This window comes from Sarcophilus harrisii, chromosome 3 (assembly GCF_902635505.1).
Source record: "Sarcophilus harrisii chromosome 3, mSarHar1.11, whole genome shotgun sequence".
In the NCBI taxonomy this organism is placed as follows: domain Eukaryota; kingdom Metazoa; phylum Chordata; class Mammalia; order Dasyuromorphia; family Dasyuridae; genus Sarcophilus; species Sarcophilus harrisii.
In genome coordinates, this window is record NC_045428.1 from 495219083 (window position 1) to 495235645 (window position 16563).

The 16563-nt window shown below is 51.3% G+C and overlaps 1 protein-coding gene across 1 annotated transcript in view; it reads right to left on the bottom strand.

The window, feature by feature from the left end:
* Nucleotides 1-1242: 1242 nt before the first annotated feature.
* DSCAML1 (DS cell adhesion molecule like 1) overlaps nt 1243-16563 on the bottom strand; it is a 480720-nt gene continuing 465399 nt past the window's right edge. Inside the window, exons 25-33 of the mRNA XM_031961331.1 lie at nt 14554-14742; nt 13636-13923; nt 9539-9694; nt 8966-8996; nt 8624-8742; nt 8133-8285; nt 7434-7628; nt 5260-5571; nt 1243-2368 (exon numbers count right to left, since the gene is read on the bottom strand). Coding sequence (XP_031817191.1) covers nt 1890-2368; nt 5260-5571; nt 7434-7628; nt 8133-8285; nt 8624-8742; nt 8966-8996; nt 9539-9694; nt 13636-13923; nt 14554-14742 — 1922 coding nt within the window. The 3' untranslated portion in view covers nt 1243-1889. The remainder of the gene's footprint in view (nt 2369-5259; nt 5572-7433; nt 7629-8132; nt 8286-8623; nt 8743-8965; nt 8997-9538; nt 9695-13635; nt 13924-14553; nt 14743-16563) is intronic.

A 16563-nucleotide genomic window follows, 5' to 3' on the forward strand; every position in this document is an offset into this window, starting at 1 on the left:
CTGGGTTGGCGGCTACCTGTGGGGACCTCAGCTTCCTTATCTGTCAATGAGGGGAAGGGTCGTCTGGTTGGCGTCTATCGTTCCTTCCCGCTCTAACTGAGTACCGGCCCAGGCAGGGCAGCGCAGGGCAGCCTGGCTGCTGGAGGCCGGCCCGGCCGGGTCCGCGGGCCCCACAGCGCCCTGGAGCGGCCCGGCACGGGCTGAGGAGGGGGCGCTCTCCCCTTCCCGGGGCAGGAGCCCTGGATGCATTTTTTGAACGTTTTATTGTTCTTTTTCTCTGGCCAGGCAAAGGGCTAAGTGTCCAAAACTCAGGGCCCCGGATCCCAGGCCGGCCCGCTGCCCAGCTGCCCGTGGGGAGGCCGCTCGTTCCCCTCCCCAGGCAGAGCGCTTCCTCGGGCCGGCGGAGTCCGCAGGGTGGGCCCTTCTCTCCGCGGCGAGGCTGCCTGGCCCGCCCGGGTGCGCGGCCCTCCGGCTCCGGCCTGGCCCCCGCGCTCGGGGCCCACGGCCCGGCCCCGCCCGGCCCCCTCCTCCCTTCTCTTAGTCAGTCTCACAAGCGTGAGGGCCCCGCCGCCGCCGCCGCCGGGAGCCAGCCTCCACCCCCTCTGCGGCCTCCTGACTCTCCTCCAACGGCTCCCGAGGAGCCCTCCTGCTGCCTGCGCGGACGGCCCGTCCTGTGAGCCGGTGCTCCGCCTGGCGGGGGGGGGGGGGGGGGGGGGGAAGGAGTATTAGCTTGAGAATCAGAAACCTTACTTAGCTAGATCATTTTAATAAATTAACTTATCTTGTGAAGCCTGACATTACTCCCTCCCCTAGAACAGGATCCCGCCGGCCGCTAGGGGGCCCTGTGACAGAGCACCGGCCCGGAAGTCAGGAGGACCCGAGTTCAAATGTGACCTCAGACGCTTAACACGTCCTGTCTGTGTGACTCCGGGCGAGTCACTTAACCCAAACTGCCTCAGGGGAAAAGAAAACATACTTGAACATGGACCGAACCAAACTGAATTCCCTTACCTCAGGTTCATCCCCCAGCATTTGCGCCGTTTGTGTTTTTCCTGACACGCACAAACAGCCGGACTGGAAGGACCCCTCGGGCCCTTCTAACCCCTGACAACGCCGGCCCCCGGCTCTGCCCCCTCCCGGCGCCCCGCGGAGCTGCAGGACCGGGTCTCGGCAGAGCGCTCTCCCAGCCCGCCCCCTCCCTGCCCGTCCCGGCCTGCTCGGCCAGACTCGGCGACCACCGCGTAGAAACATAGCCTTTATTGCACGCGGCGCTGGTTTTTTTTTCATAGAAAAAGGTATTAACACATAAGCATCTGCAAAGTGAAGCAACTCCTGGTTTTCTTGGGACAGTAACGTCGCATGCAATGTCCGAGATGTGGGATTTCTGTCTGTCCGAAGCCGCCGAGACCGGGCTGCGGGGAAGGAGGGGGAGGGGGCCGCTGAGTCTCCGCGCCTCTTTCCTCGGCACAAAGAGGGAGGCTATCCGTGAGCGCGCGCGCCCGCGTGGGTCCGTGCCCGCCCAGAGACGCCCGCCTGCCCGCCCGCGCGCGCGCCCCGGAGGGTCGGGGTCACGCCTGCCCGCCCGCGCGCGCGCCCCGGAGGGTCGGGGTCACGCCTGCCCCCGCGCGCGCCCCGGAGGGTCGGGGTCACGCCTGCCCGCCCGTGCGCGCCCCGGAGGGTCGGGGTCTGACCCGGGGTGGGATTCCTTGTGCCCTGGCTTCACGAGAAGAAGAAAATAGTTTCATTTGTACAAAAGAGTCTATGTACAGGCGTGTGGGTCGGGCGGGGCCCCGCTGCTGCGGTCCTGGGTCCGTTCTTTTCCGGACAGTTTTATATAAATAGCGCAAGAAGAGTCCGAGGGGGCGCGGCGGGGCGCGGCCCGGCGGGCCCTACACCAGCGTGTACGACTTGGAGTAGGCCCCCGGCCCCTGCTTCTGAGAGCGGCCCGCCCCCGAGGCGCCCATGTCGAGGAGCGAGTCCCTGGAGCCCCCCATCTTGGTGTGGGGCCCCGCCGCCCGGGGGGGCTCGGCGCCGGGGGCCGGGGGCGCGGGGGCCGTGGCGGGGGCCGCCGGGGGGGGCTCGGCGGCGGGGGCCGCGGGCGGCGGGGGCGCGGCCCCGGCCGGCGGGCCCGGCATGGCCAGAGTCCGCTGAGGTAAGGTAGCTGTGGAGGCCGGGGCCCCGGGGTGCGGGAGGCCCAGGGGCTTGCCGGCGGGGTCCAGCGTCAGGTGGCGGGCCTGCGTGTGGTAGGTCCGGGCCACGTTTCGGATGGAGGCCTCGCGCGGCGGGACCACGGGGCAGGGCTCGTGGGCGTCGGCCTTCCGGAAGAAGGTGTCGGCCTTGACGTAGAGCGGCAGGTTGCAGTATTCACCTGGAATCACAGAATCACAGGCTTAGGGGCCGGCCTCTGAGCGCTTCTCTACTGTGGGATATGTGTGTGTTAGGCACTTACATACGTGTCCCACAGCACACACAGTGCGCATATGCACAATTCGTGTTATGCACGTGTGCACAGTGTGTGAGGTAGGTTTCATGTGTTACCGTGCTAACGCATTATCACATATGTGAACATACATTATATATGACGTCATACAAGGGGAGCACCCCTCCTGTCCTGAGTCCTCCTGAGACGGGGGCTCCCCCACTAAAAGACACCCCAGTCCGCTGCCGGAGGGCTCTGACTATCGGTCCTTTTCGTGTTAGGGGGAAGGCCGCCTTGGCCAGACTTCAAGCCCCGTCTCCCAGCTGTCTCTTCTGCGGAGTTACAGAACAAGACGCCGCTTTCCCTGTTACGTGGTCTCCTGCTCCCCACCACCCAGTCCTGGTCCTCTGGTGACACCTGCGCAGACTTAACGCCCAGCCCTTACCGGGGAGAGAGCCCCAGGTTCAGTGTCAAGGTGCTGCTGCTGTCAGAAAAAAGCCCCTTGTCTTTGGATTCTGACGTCTAACCCACCGGAGCGCAGCCTTCTCCAGAGGGTCTCTAGGCAGACTGAGTTTTTTCAGGATCATTAGCAGCGCCATTTTTATCCCGGACTGGCTCTCCCCTCGGCCCCGACACACTTTGGGGCTGCGTCACCCCACGTAAAACTATGCATTCAGGCAACCTCCTTTCACTTTACATACTCCCTGGTGGAACATCACTGGGAAGGTAGATTTGCCGACATCTCCTCCCCATAGTGTTCCCCCAGCTGCTTTTCCAGGTGATGGGACTGGGGGAAGAAGCTCCCCGGAGTCTCCCATTTTGGTGTGGGGTCCTCCAGCCCCAGTGCTGGGGGCTGGGGGAGCAATTGTGGTGATGCTTCCCTCCCTTATAATGCCCAGTAAAAATGATTTTCAGAGAGGCAATTATGATGTACTCATGAAAGCATTAGACCTGGTGCCAGGAGAGACTTGTGCTAAAATTTCACTCTGACACTAGCTGTGTGAGTTGCATGAGTGAATGGATCTTTCTGAACTTTAACTTCCTCAAATAATACCAAAAATACTTTCACTCAACAGGGTTATTAGGAAATGTAAACCTTGAATGTCTGTATCACAACATAAAATGTTTTTTGATTATCCTGTTATCCCAAATAATTAAAAACTAGTTTGGTTTCTATGGTTCCTATGTCTAGGACCATGCATCCTTTAGTTTTTGGTTTTTTTTTTTTTTTTAAGGTAATTGGGGTTAAATGCCTTCCCCGGGTCACACAGTAAGTATCTGAAATCTGGATTTGAACTCAGATCCTCCTGCCTTTAGGGCCATACTCTAGCCACTGCACCACATAGTTGCCCCCATCTCCTACTCTTTCAATGCTGATGGATGAGCCATTCTTATTTTAGAACTCTTTCCTGCCTCCCCCCCCTCCCCCAAATGTTTCTGATGGGTTAGGGAGAGTTCTCTTGGCTCAAGAAATCATTTCAGCTTGACTTTGTCCTGCCCGATACCTTTGTGTTTCTGTTCCCCTGTCACCTCCTCATATTCAGTAAAAGTTTGTGAACCACCTATTAAGTGCCAAGCACCTGCCATCAGTCTTGCAAATAAGCTACGGTAGCTCTGGACAGATGAAGCAGAGATGGTGTAGAGGGAAGTTCTGGGTCCGAGACTCTACTGTTCAGGTGTGTCCCAAGAAGGTCAAAGATAAAAAGCAAAGTTTCATAGATGTCCCAGTGTTCCTAGCAGCTGGATGGTAGTGTGCTGTACCTGCCATCAGGAAGGTCTGAGTTCAAACCCAGCCTCAGACACTTATTATTTGTGTGACTCAGCCTCCAGGTTCCTCAACTGTGAAATGAGGATAAAATTCTCTCTCACAAGGTTGTCATGAGGATTAAAAGAATGTTTGTAAAGCACTCAGCACAGTAAGAGCTTAATAGATGCTTTGTCTCCTGTTGCATCCCATAGCAACACTGTTGTAGGAATAAGGAACTGGAACAAAGCAGATATTCTTTGAGGGGAAGTGTCCAGAAACATTTCTGATAAGAAGGTGGTTGTTGTTCAGCCGGGTCCAACACTCCGTGACCCCATTTGGGATTTTCCTGACAGAGATACTGGAGAGGCTGGCCACCTCCTTCTCCAGCTCATTTTACAAATGAGGAAACTGAGGAAAATCAGGGGTTAAGTGACCTGCCCAATGTCATCCAGCTAGGAAGTGTCTGAGGCTGGATTTGAACTGCCAAAGATGAGCCTCCCTGATTCCAGGCCTGGCTCTCCGCCAACCGAGCTGTTGGGCAGCTGGGTATCCAAGAAAAGAGCCCTGCGCCCAGAGTCCAAAGGAAGGCCTGAGCCCAGATCTAATCTCAGATACTTAACTAGCCCGGCAATCCGGGGCAAGCCACTTAACCCTGCTTGCCTCAGTTTCCTTATCTGTAAAATGATCCACAGAAGGAAGTGGCGAACTTTTTTAGTATCTTTGTCAAGAAAAGCCCGAATGGATCAGGAAGGGTCGATAGAGGACTCAACCACAAGAGTGAGATAAAGGACCTGGGTGACTTTGGGCAAGTCCCTAGAGCACCAGCTACCTGTTAAACAAAGCCCCAGACCCTTGGTCTCTAAGGTTAGATCCAGGATCCTGAGACCTTTATTGTCTCTTTTTAACCTTCTGGGCCCCGAGCAAGGTGGGGCTGCCGGGAGCTGCCTGGTTCCTGGCCAGGGGCAGAGGGCCGCCTCTTCCCTTTCGGGGAGGGTCCCTCCCTTGGCCCGCTGAGGGCCGCTGGGTGTTGGGGTCCAGCCAAGGGCTCCGGCGCTCAGGCCCCTCCCGCTGCTGGCGGGGGCCTCCCACTCACTTTTGTTGGCACGGTGGGGGATGGGCACGGCCACATTCTTGCCTCGGTCACTGTCTTGAGGCTTGGGGGGCGAGGCGGTGAAGCGGCAGATGCCCGGCTCGGAAGGGGTGCTCATGGAGGTCATGCTGTCGGCGTTCTCGTTGGTGCCCGTGGTCATCTGGTCCGAGGAGCTGTCCGAGATGAAGCACTCGGTGATCTCAAACTTGGCGTGCTGCAGCTGCTCCTCCAGCTTGGCGTGCTCGTAGGCTCGGGCCAGCTCCTCGTAGGTGGAGGAGGCGCTCTCCGTGGACACCATGCTGTTCCGCCCTTTGTCTGGGGGGGAGAGGCGGGTTAGAGAGAGAGGGGGAGAGAAGGAGCGAAAGAGAGAAAGGGAGGGAAGAAGGGAGGGAAAGAGAGGGAGGGAGGGGGAAAAGGAAGAAGGGAGACAGAAGGAGAGAAAGAGATCTGATCCATAGCACAGTGGAAAAGATAATGGAGGAAGATAGTTGGGGCTTGTGACCAGATCTGCCTGTTTCTAGCTGTATGATTGTGGGAAAGTCACTTAGAAGTGAAAGATTAAATAACTTGTCATAGTTATTTCTCAGAGGCAAGATATGAACCCAGAACTTCTGCCTCCAGATCCAGCTTTCTCTCCCCCCTCTCTCTGGAGATAATAATAGGCAGTCTAGTGGAAAGAACATTGGATTTAAATTCAAGTTAATGAGATTCAAATCTTGGCTGTTACTTATTTTATCCCTGTGATTTTGGTCGAGTCAATTCTCTCTGGGTTTTAGGCTCTCCATCTTTAAAAGGCTCCATCTTGCAGAACAAAATAGATGAAGGAGCCTTTCCAAGGCTCCAAATCCCACGACCTGTTATATTTCCCTTAGCTCCTTGGGCTTTTACGGGCACTAAATTAGCTTCAATGTGTGAAGTACGCTGAAATTTTGCATAGGATGTGAAATTATTATTGGCATATATGGGCACAATATCATAGTCAGATCCTGATCTGATTAGCGAGGAAGGCCTCCTTCCTTCCTCACAGCTCATCCTCTGTAGGTGGAAGCAGTACAGTGTGGCGGGCTCACAGCGCCAAGGAGAAGGTGCTGGGGGAGTCAGAAATGTGATGGGGGGGGGTGGCACATTTTGAATGCTTAAGAATAGGGAATTAGCCTTAGATGGTAGGGACAGCATGATGTAGTAGAAAGCAATACTTGGAAGAACTGAGTGTGGGCTCTTAAGCTTAAGTCCCTGACTTTCTCTTATTTTCTTTACCTGTATATCACATGGCTGTTGGAAAGAAGTACTATGTAAACCTTAAAGTGACATACAATTTCAAATTTTTATAATAAAAATACTAATAATGACATCGTGCACCCAATTTCCAAGATTTTTATTATTAATAGCAGTATCATCATACTTTATTTATTTATTTTGGTTCAGACCTGTGATTTCCTTTTGTGGGGGGAGGGGTTCCATGGTAAGGAAACTCCATTTATTAATACAGATTAGCAACTGTCCCACAATTTATATTCTTAGGGTCTCTCTTAAGACTAACATATGTCAGGGACCTGTGATTTCTTTGGTGTGGGAACTCCTTCCATAGAGGAAAATCAGTCACATGCTGTCCAACATGGGATTTGCCCAGCAGCACAGGGCTGGTAAGTGTAGAAGAAGGATTTGAATTCGGGTCTTCCAATCATAAGGCCAGTGCACTGTGCCATGCTACCTCTTACAGAAACGAATAAGATAATTTTTATGGTTATCACCATCCTTTTTACTCCGTTGTCCTTTCCTCTAAGTAGCTTTCCTAAGTAGCACTTTTTAATTGCGACCTACCTCTCTGGGTTTAGAGAGCTCAGGTGAACTGAATTCTTGACAGACCCCCACCCCCCCAATGGACAATATCGAATTTCCTAGAGGTTAAATCCTTAAAGTCAAACAGGGAAGGGATGGCTGGGTGGCACAGTGGATAGATCCCCAGCCTTGGAGTCAGGAGGATCTGAGTTCAAGTTCACTTTCAGACACTTACTAGCTGTGTGACCCTGGGCAAGGCACTTAACCCTGACTGCCCAAAAGGAAACAATGAGTCCGACAAGGAGTTGTTGCCCCGCTGGGACCTGGATTGTGATGGGCGCCTGATCTCTGCTCTTCCCCAGGAGTTCTCGGACCCTGGAGGAATGGCGAGGGCTCACCTGTGTCCTGGGAGAGGCTGGCACTGTAGCTGTCACTCTCAGTGACTGTGATGCCATGCTGGGAACCCACGGTGCGCCAGTCGGAGGTCAGCGTGCGGGCTGGAGTGGAAGCCTGGCACTTGGTCAGTGTCCACTGGCTGGAGTACCGATTGCGGGTGCTATGGGCGGACTTGACGTTCTTCCTGGACACGGGATCTGCACAAAGAAAGCAAGGGGAAGGGTTGCCCCAAGATGCAGAGACTGATTCTTTCCATAGCCTGTACTGAGGGCATTTTGTGAAGGCCTGGAGGGGAGAAAGGAAGCTGGGAAGACTCGATCTGGAGGATTGTTTCCGGGTTCTTGTTGGGAGGCTCGTCCCACTTGTGGGAGAGGACCAGAGGGCTGAGGGCAGGAGTTTCTGAGCGGCACATGGAATGGCCCTGGCTGTGCCCGGAGCCTTGGGCTTGGGGGCTAGGCACTTTTCTCCCTGACTCGAAATAACTTCATTCCTCCCTTCTCCTTTTCTCGCTCTCCTTGTGCCCTTCTGTGGTCCCTAGGGTTTCCCATAAGTCTTGAATTTGATTGGGGGGAAGCCCCAATCTCTGGTCTAGCTCCAACTACGCTGGCCCTGGGGATGGGAGAAGAAGGAAAGCAGAGGGGTCAGGGTTAGGGGACGACCGGGGAGCTTCCCGGGGAGGCGGGAGGGCAGGCCCCACATACTGGTGCCAGGCCGAATGTCAGACATGTCGATGAGGGGCCCTGTGTTCTGGATGAGGGCCGGGTGATGCAGGGAGACTCCCGTGCAGAAGCTCTGGGGATTGACAGCCTGGCTGAACTCTGTGTCCGTCACGGGGATGGTGGCTTTGTCGTCCCCTGGAATGAGAATAAGAATCATAATCCTTGGCCAGCACTCATCACATGCCGGGCCCCCTGCAAAGGGCCCAGACTGTCTACCCCACGCCTGTGAAGCAGGGAGGGAGGGATAGGGATCCTTCAGGAGCCCAAGGCCCACAGAGGCGAGAGACAGCTGTCGGCCAGGCCGGGGCTGGACCAGGGCCCTTCCTACCGGGCCGTGAATAGCCTGACGGCGTTACACCGTGGCAGCCATTCACCTCTGGGGACGACCCCCAGAGAAGGTCAGAGGCGAGCTTGGGTTAGAGGGCGGGGATGAGCAGGGAGCTACAGCTGGGCCCCCCAGAGGCTGTGCTCACCCAGCTGTTTGATACCCTCCTTGTCCTCAATCAGCAGCTGGACCCGGGGGATGTCAATGTGGAGCCGAGGGCCTTGGGGCGGCCCCTTCACGGGCGTGTCCAAGCTTCGATTGCTCTTGCTATGGAGGAAAGGAAGGATGCCCAGATAAGAGCCATCTCAATGGCACAGAGAGAGTGTAGGTCTGTTAGAGGAGGTGGTGGTGCAGGGGCTGGGCCGTAAGCAGGTAGGGGGCAGCTAGGGCCGGGAGCCCTAGTCCTGGGGAGGAAAGGAAGGGGTCAGGGTCCTGACACTCAGCAGAGCTCCTGGTCCCAGGTTTGCAGGGCGGGGCGGCGTCCACTCACCTTATCAACATCTCTGCTAAGCTCTTGGCATCTGCAAAACACAAGAGAGAAGACGCTGAGGGAGGAGGGAGCGGGTGCTGGGGGGTACAACGGACAGAGGGCACTGCAGGTGCCTGTAGTGAAGTCCTCCCTGCAGCGGGTGGGCTGGTGGCTGTCGTGTGTGTGTGAGAGTGAGAGAGAGAGACAGAGACAGAGACAGAGACAGAAAGAGACAGAGACAGAGAGAGACAGACAGACAGACAGTGAGAAGGAGGATAGGCCACATAGCCAGAGGGAAAACAGAGCATGGATAAGCAAAGAGAATCCCCCACCTTGTTCCAGAGCTTCTCTTTCCCTTCCCTTGCACCTGCCCCCAAGGACCAGCATGGTTTTAAGCTTAGCTTTCCCTTCTCAGTGGAGGCTGAAAGCTTAGTGATGAGGAGCACTTGGGTGAATCCACAAACCAAGGTCCAGATAAGTGAGAGCCCTGATTTATTTTTTCCTTCCCTCCGGGGCTGCTGCCCTCTTCCCCAACCCCAGTCCTACACATGCCCCTTTCAGGAAGAAAACCCCAAAGGTCGCAGCCCCTCCTACCTCGGAGCCGCTTCAGTCTTTTCTCCTTCCTTTTCTTGCGAATGATGATGAGCAGGGCTACCCCAAGGGTGGCCAGGATGACAGGGCAGGCGATGGAGAAAAGCTTCTTCACATCATCCCCCTCTCCCTGGGCTGACTTGATGGGTGGGATGGTGCCTAAGACAGGAGTACCAGGGAGGGCTCAGACAACTGGGGCTGAATTGGAGAAGATCCTCTCCCATATAATAATTCAGTCCCCTCTACGTAGACTGTTAAGTAAGGAGAACACTGGGCGGACTCAGGAAGATTGTAGTTCAAATCTGACCTCAGACCCAGGTTAGCTATCTGAACCTAAGCAAGTCACCTCATGTTTGCCTCAGTTTCCTCCCCCCAGTTTACAAATCCCCCCAGTTTACAGAGAGAGAGAGAGAGACAGAGAGAGAGACAGAAACAGAGAGACAGAGAGAGACAGACAGAGAGGGGGGGGATAATGTAAAATGGGGGGATAATAATATTTCCCAGGGTTATAGTAAGGATCAAATAAAATAATAATTATAAAGCTTTTAGCATAGTGCTATATAAATTTTAGCTATTATTATTATTACCTCCAAGAATTGTGAGGATTAAAGGATAATATTTGTATAGTCGTTAGCACAATGCCTGGGACACATAGCTTGAACTATATTATTTATCCTGTTTCTTGAAATTTCTCCTTTCCCCTCCTGCTTTACTTTTCTCTTCTTACCCTCCAGTCACAGAACTGTGATAACCCTTTGCTTTATATTCTCTTATTTCCATTTTTTTTCACGTGATTCTCCACCAGAACTTTGATTGATACACCTCTTCCTTGGGCCCATGAGTTCTAGAGATGGGTCACTATAGCTCATGTTTCTTTCTCATTTCAAAGTTCTTAAAAGTTCTTTCCTCATAAATTTTATGAGGAAAAAGAATGAATAAATTAATAAATTGATAGTATTAATCCTCTCTTACAGATGAGGAAACTAAAACTCAGAGAGATGAAGAAGCTTAGCCCCAGATGACACAATAAGGGTCAGAGGGAAACCTGATTTGGAGGTCTTCAAGACCTTGTTCCTCCTATGTCTCATTTAGTAGCTGCTCTTCTTGGCCATCAAGGAGAGCCTAATGAGCTTGGCCCACATACTTTACCGAAATCTACCTTCAAATTCACCTTCTTCCAGAAGACTTCCTGCTCTTTATTAGGAGATTATCTAATAAAAGCATTTGGCAGTTCTTAGTAGGCTAATATATTTTTTGGTGCATATTGACTTTTAGTTATTTCCCTATAATGGTCACAGGTCATAGATATAGAGTCGTAAGGGCCTTTTGAGGCTATTGGGTTCAACCTTCTGAGACCCAGGTATGTCACACCTCTCTGGGCCTTGATATCCTGAAAAATTAACAAATTTTACTTTTCCTGTTTCACAACCAAGTAAATTTACCCACTCAGGAAGTAGCTGAGGCAGGCTTTGAATAGTGGAAGGAATACTGTCTTTTCTCATCTTCATAACATCATAGACAAGATGACACAGTAGGAGTTTTTCAATTCTAGTTCCATGATCTTATCTAATCTCTTCATTTAACAGAAGTAAGTGAGGTCCAGAAAAATAAAAACAAAAAAATTATCTGTCTGTGATTACACAGGAGGTCTCCATCTCTGGACACTACCTGCTCTTCTGTTACCCATGAGAACTTAGACTCTTGTCCTGGGACTCTGGGCTCTGACAGGTGAGAGTTTACCTGATTTTGCCCAGAAACAGTCATCATGACACTTCTTTCCCCTCCCCCCCAACAACTCACAGTTTAACAGGAAACATAGATTAAGACACACATACACACAGCTATGCTGGGACATTATATACAAGAGAAATTGGAGATCATCTGAGGGTGAAGACACTTGATTTAAAGAGGATTGGCAATGAAATAATATTTTCCTACATCTATAAATAATATTTTATTTCTCCAATTACATATAAAACAATTTTAACATTCATTTTTATTATTTGAGTTTCACATTCTTCTTCCTTAGATTAGCAAGCAATTTGCTATAGGTTCTAAATGTGCAATCAAGCAAAACAGATTTCCATACTTGATCGTGACACTTGTCTCCATTGCCCTGCTCTCCTGTATGTGTTATCTTCTGTATCAGACTGAAAGTTTCTTGAGAACAGGAACTGTCTTTTATATTTATATCATATCCCTGATTCTTACTTCAATATTTAGAATTTAAGAAATGTTTAATTATTATTATATTTATATATTAATATAATTATTTTTATTTATAAATTTATAATTATAACAATAAATAAAATAACTAATATTTATATATTAACACTAATTAATAAACTTAATTTATTAATTAATTCAAGGGTACAACCTCAGCTCACATTAGTACAATGTCTACTACATCAAGAATGAATGTCCTAGTGATATCCATAGTCCTATATCACAGGATTATTTGTATGATCAAATGAGATAACATAAGTGCATTATAAATTTTAATGTACTAAATAAATGTCAGCTAATATTAAAAAAAAAAAAAAAGAATGAATGTCCTGTTTCTTCTGTGGGAGTAATATCTCCTTACAGGTATATCCTGGATTCCTCTTTGTGATAACACAACCCTTCCTTTACTAGGAATAAATAGGATTTACAAATTTCTTCAAGTAGAAGTTGCCCATTTTCTACTATATATTAAAAATATCGTGTTGATATAAAAATCCCAAGATACGGCTGTTGTAAGGTCATTTTCTTCAGTGGCAGAAGACCAGTTTGCAAAAGCTATAAATTGGAACTGGGCCAAAATAGGTATTAAATATCCACTGGCCTTGGGTTGAAAATGGGTTGAAACATGAGACATTCTCAGGCCAGGAACATAAATTTGGTGAATGGTCTAACAACTATGATGGTGATGCTAGAAATTAAAAGCCTTCTAGATAAAGGACCGTGGGGAAGACTGGATGGAGGAGTTTTTGCACCATTAGATTGTGAGCTTCCTAAAGGCAGGGAATGTCTGTGCCTCTTTTTGTATCCCAGGTGTGGAGCACAATGCCTGGAAGATGGCAGGTGATTAGTTAATGTTTACTGACTAATTCTTAAAGGATCATTTAGAAGGACTAGATGAGGTCAGGCTGAGATGTTAGATGTGAGCCAGGAGTTGAACTTTATCTAAGGTTTCTAGGATCTAGGTTGGAGACCTCTAATCTAACCTTAGAGACCATCTAATCTAACACCGTCGTTTTATAAATGAGCGGACTGAGACTCGGAGCAGTAAAGTGGCCTGGCCAAGCTATTAAGTGCATAACCAAAGGCAGGTCTCCCTAGTTCCAAGTACAGCGCTCTTTCCACTAGTCTTGTCCCTGCCTAAGCTGCTGGCCAGGACACAGAACAGGAGACACGGCAAGGAGGAAGCTGAAGGAGGCTCTGCCATGCCTTTGTAGTTAGACTGTAAGCTCTAGGTAGGGAAGACCTCCTCCCCATTGAAACTTTTTTTCCTTTCATCAGCTATGGATCTAGGAAGCTTTTAATAAATGTTTGCTGAATTGGATAGCCTGGTAACCTGATAAGCTTCTATTTCTTTCAATCAGCGAGTATTCAGCAAACGCTTATGTCCTAGGCCCTGGAGATATAAATGCAACAAATGAAATAATCCCAAGGAGGGTTTATGTTTTTCAAGGAGTGATAAGAAGTTATGTAAAAATATACGGAATAAGTGTAACATTTCCCTTCCTCCAGCGGTTCCTGGTATTGTGGGCTTCGAGGTCTCTGCCTACAGTGACCGCGCTCCCCGGGACGCATTGCATGCTGTCTGTCTCCCGGAGAAGGCGCGATGTGAGGAGCGTGGCTGTGACGGGACTGTCATTCCCTTATCCCGCTGAGCCAGTATTCGGTTACGTGCACTCCTTCACGCCTGACTTCCTGCTCAGTAACTTTTTTAGTCTGGGCCGGCCTCCACTGACTTACGGACAGCAGGACCGACGCTCAGCCCAGAGAGCCGGCAATTGCGTGGGGTCTCGGGTCGGCCCGAGGAGAGGCCGTTAGGGCGGGGCTGTGAGCTCGGGCGGGTCTCCCCCGCGGGGTTCCCGGGGGGCCGCACTCACTTCCGTCGTAGTCCAGCGTGGCGAACTGGGCGGTCTCGTTGCCGCAGCCCGCGCTGTTGCAGGCCCTCATGCGCAGCTCGTACCAGGTGGCTTCTCGGAGCTCGGCCAGGAACACCTCCCCGGAGCTGTTGGCCCGCAGGCCCTGCCAGGCCCACGTGCCCTTGGGCCTGTACTCGAGCAGGATGGACGTGATGGGGCAGCCCCCGCTGCTCCAGCCCTGCAGGTTGAGTCGGGCGTGCGTGGAGTTGATGTGGGTGAAGAGGTGCTGGTCTTTGCTGAAGGACGGTTCTGGGAGGGTAGGGTGGGGAGGAGACCAGGGGGTAAGCGGGCGGGAGGAGGGGGAGGGTTAATGTGGGCTGGACCAGCCCCCTTTGTCTGCCCCCAAGCGGGGCGTTCCCCTGGGGGGTTGTGGGGGTCTTCAGGTCCCTCCTCCATCTCCTCCTCACCTGATGGTGGCCCCGGGTGGTTAAGGGGTGAGAGGGGCAGATGGGGGTGGGGTTTCCATAGGGAGCAGAGGCAGGGGAACCGCAGGAAAGTGGGAAGAGATGGAGAGCAGGTAAAAGAGGGGAAGGGAAAAGGAAAGAGAAGGGGAAAAGGGGGAAGAGGGGGGAGGGGAAGTAGAACTCTTTCCCCCACCCCAAAGCGGATTAGAGGGATCGATTTCTACCAACTCTGTCCAAAAGAAGCTAACATTCCGCGAGAGAGACTCCCTCATCCACCCCTGTAGCCGTGACCCCCCTCCCCTCCCCCCGGGGCCTCTGTTTTATCCTGTGCCTGTGTTCCTTGGGCCCCACTATCTCTCCGCTTTTCGCCCCCCCCCCTCCCCGCTCCCGCAGTGCCGGGCCTCGCCCCCGAGGCGCCTCTCCTGACGGCTCCGTGCCCGGGGGAGCCCCAGCCCGGCCCGGCCCCGCTCCTTACCCCGCCCGTGGGTTTTGGCTTCGATGATCTCGCTGATGCGCCCGGCGCCCACGCTATTCTTGGCGGCCAGCTTCACCTTGTACCAGGTGCCGCACTTGAGACTGTCCAGTTTGAAGGAGCGCTCGCTGGAGCTGATGAACACGTCCTTCCACTCCTCGCTGTTGTCCACCGAGTACTGGAGCACGAAACCTGGGGCAGGAGGGGGCCCCGCCCGGGTCAGAAGGGGGCTGGGGAAGTCGGCGGCCCAGCCGGGGCCCAGGAAGAGAGGAGGAAGGAGGGAGGCAGGTGCAAACTGGAGAAACCCCTGCACCTCTGTCACAGGCTGTTCTACAAATGGAGAGCTTCTGCATGTAATTCTGCAAAGTAAATGCATGTGTCTTACCCGCCCCCCCCCCCCAACTAGACTGTAAACTCCACGAGGGGGGGAATATTGTCTCCAAGGCTATCTGGAGCCAGCTCAAACCAGAGAGATGATGGTTAACATCTTCAGTGCAGGCATTACCGCCTGGGAAATCTACAAAGGCGACAAACTGGCTTTGGCTTATTGTTGACTGTCTCAAGTTAGAAATCAATGAGAGAATGATAATCATGCCGTGTAACTTAAAAGTATGTCCTTCCTGCAGAGGTGTTTTTTGGTGGTGGTGGTTTTTGTGGTTTTAAGAACTAGTTATTAAAACATTTGCTGCTACATCTCTGTGTCTTATCTCGATTTTGTGTCTTGCCTAGCACAGTAGGCTGTACATACTAAATATTTCATAAATGTTTACTGGATTGAATTAAATGTGGAGTTCTAACTGGGGTTCAGAAGCCCTGGGTGAGAGAAAAAGGAGGGATTGCTGAGTTGATACTAAGAGCTTCGACCTCAGAAAGTGTCTTGGGAGCTGAATATACAGAACTTCCTAGTTCAGAGGGACCTTAGAGGGACCAAATTTCAGTTGGCATGCGAATGAAAGTCTCTCCTCAGTATGCCCTAAAATGGCTATTCAGACTTTGAGATCCTCCAATCAAGGGGAATCTACTGGCTTCTGCAAGTACCCATTCTCTGGAGAATCTCTAGTTATTAGGAGGTTTTTCCTTATAATAAGCTTAAGTTTGCTTCTTTTCCACTTCTTCTTAGCTCTCTCTTAGTTCTGCCATCTGGGTCAAATGGATTGAGTTTAAGTCTTTTGCCATGGGAAGATCCTTCAAATACTTGGAGCCAGGTAGCATAAGTAGAATACAATGGAGGCATGAGGGACAATTTGCACAAGGCATGGTAATGGAAGATACAACATTTGCTGTGAGGAACAGGGAGGACAGACTGGCTCCATTAAAAGTCTATAGTATATATAAAAAGTATATATAATAAGGCAAGAAGGTGAGTTGGAGTCAGCTTGTGAAAGTAGCCAGTAACCCACTGATCCTTTCCCTTTTCTCCCACACCAGGGCTCCAAAGCTATATTCAATTCAACAAACATTTATTAATTCCATTGGAAGAGTCAGTATTTGATTTTAGAGGTAACAGGGAACCATCAAAGTCTATTGATCAGGGGAGTGATGGTTCAGAGCCATTTTGGGACTATACTTTGGTTGCTGTGTGTGGGATGGATTGTAAGGGAGAGACTTTGCTCCTGGGAAGAAGTGAAGATGGTGGTCATGTAAATGGAGAGAAGGGAATGGATGGGAGGGATGCTGGGGAAGTATAATTGACAAGATTTGAACTGGATATTTGAGGATAGGGAGAATGAAAAATTGAGAATGACTCCAAGGTTTCAAATATGGGTGACTTGAAGGATGGTAGGACCTTTCACAGAAATAAAGGATGTGTTCCCCAAGACCAGCTATGAAGAACTTCATGATACTGCTATTCTTTTGGGTCTGAGTCAAACACTTTGGAAAAGACCTTAAGACATGAGTGTAGACACCTCCCACCAGCCCTTGCATTACAGAGGCTTTCTTCCCCTACCTTATATCAAGAAGTTGGCTTATTTTGTATTTAATAATGGGAGAGGGGCTCCTTTTATACATTCT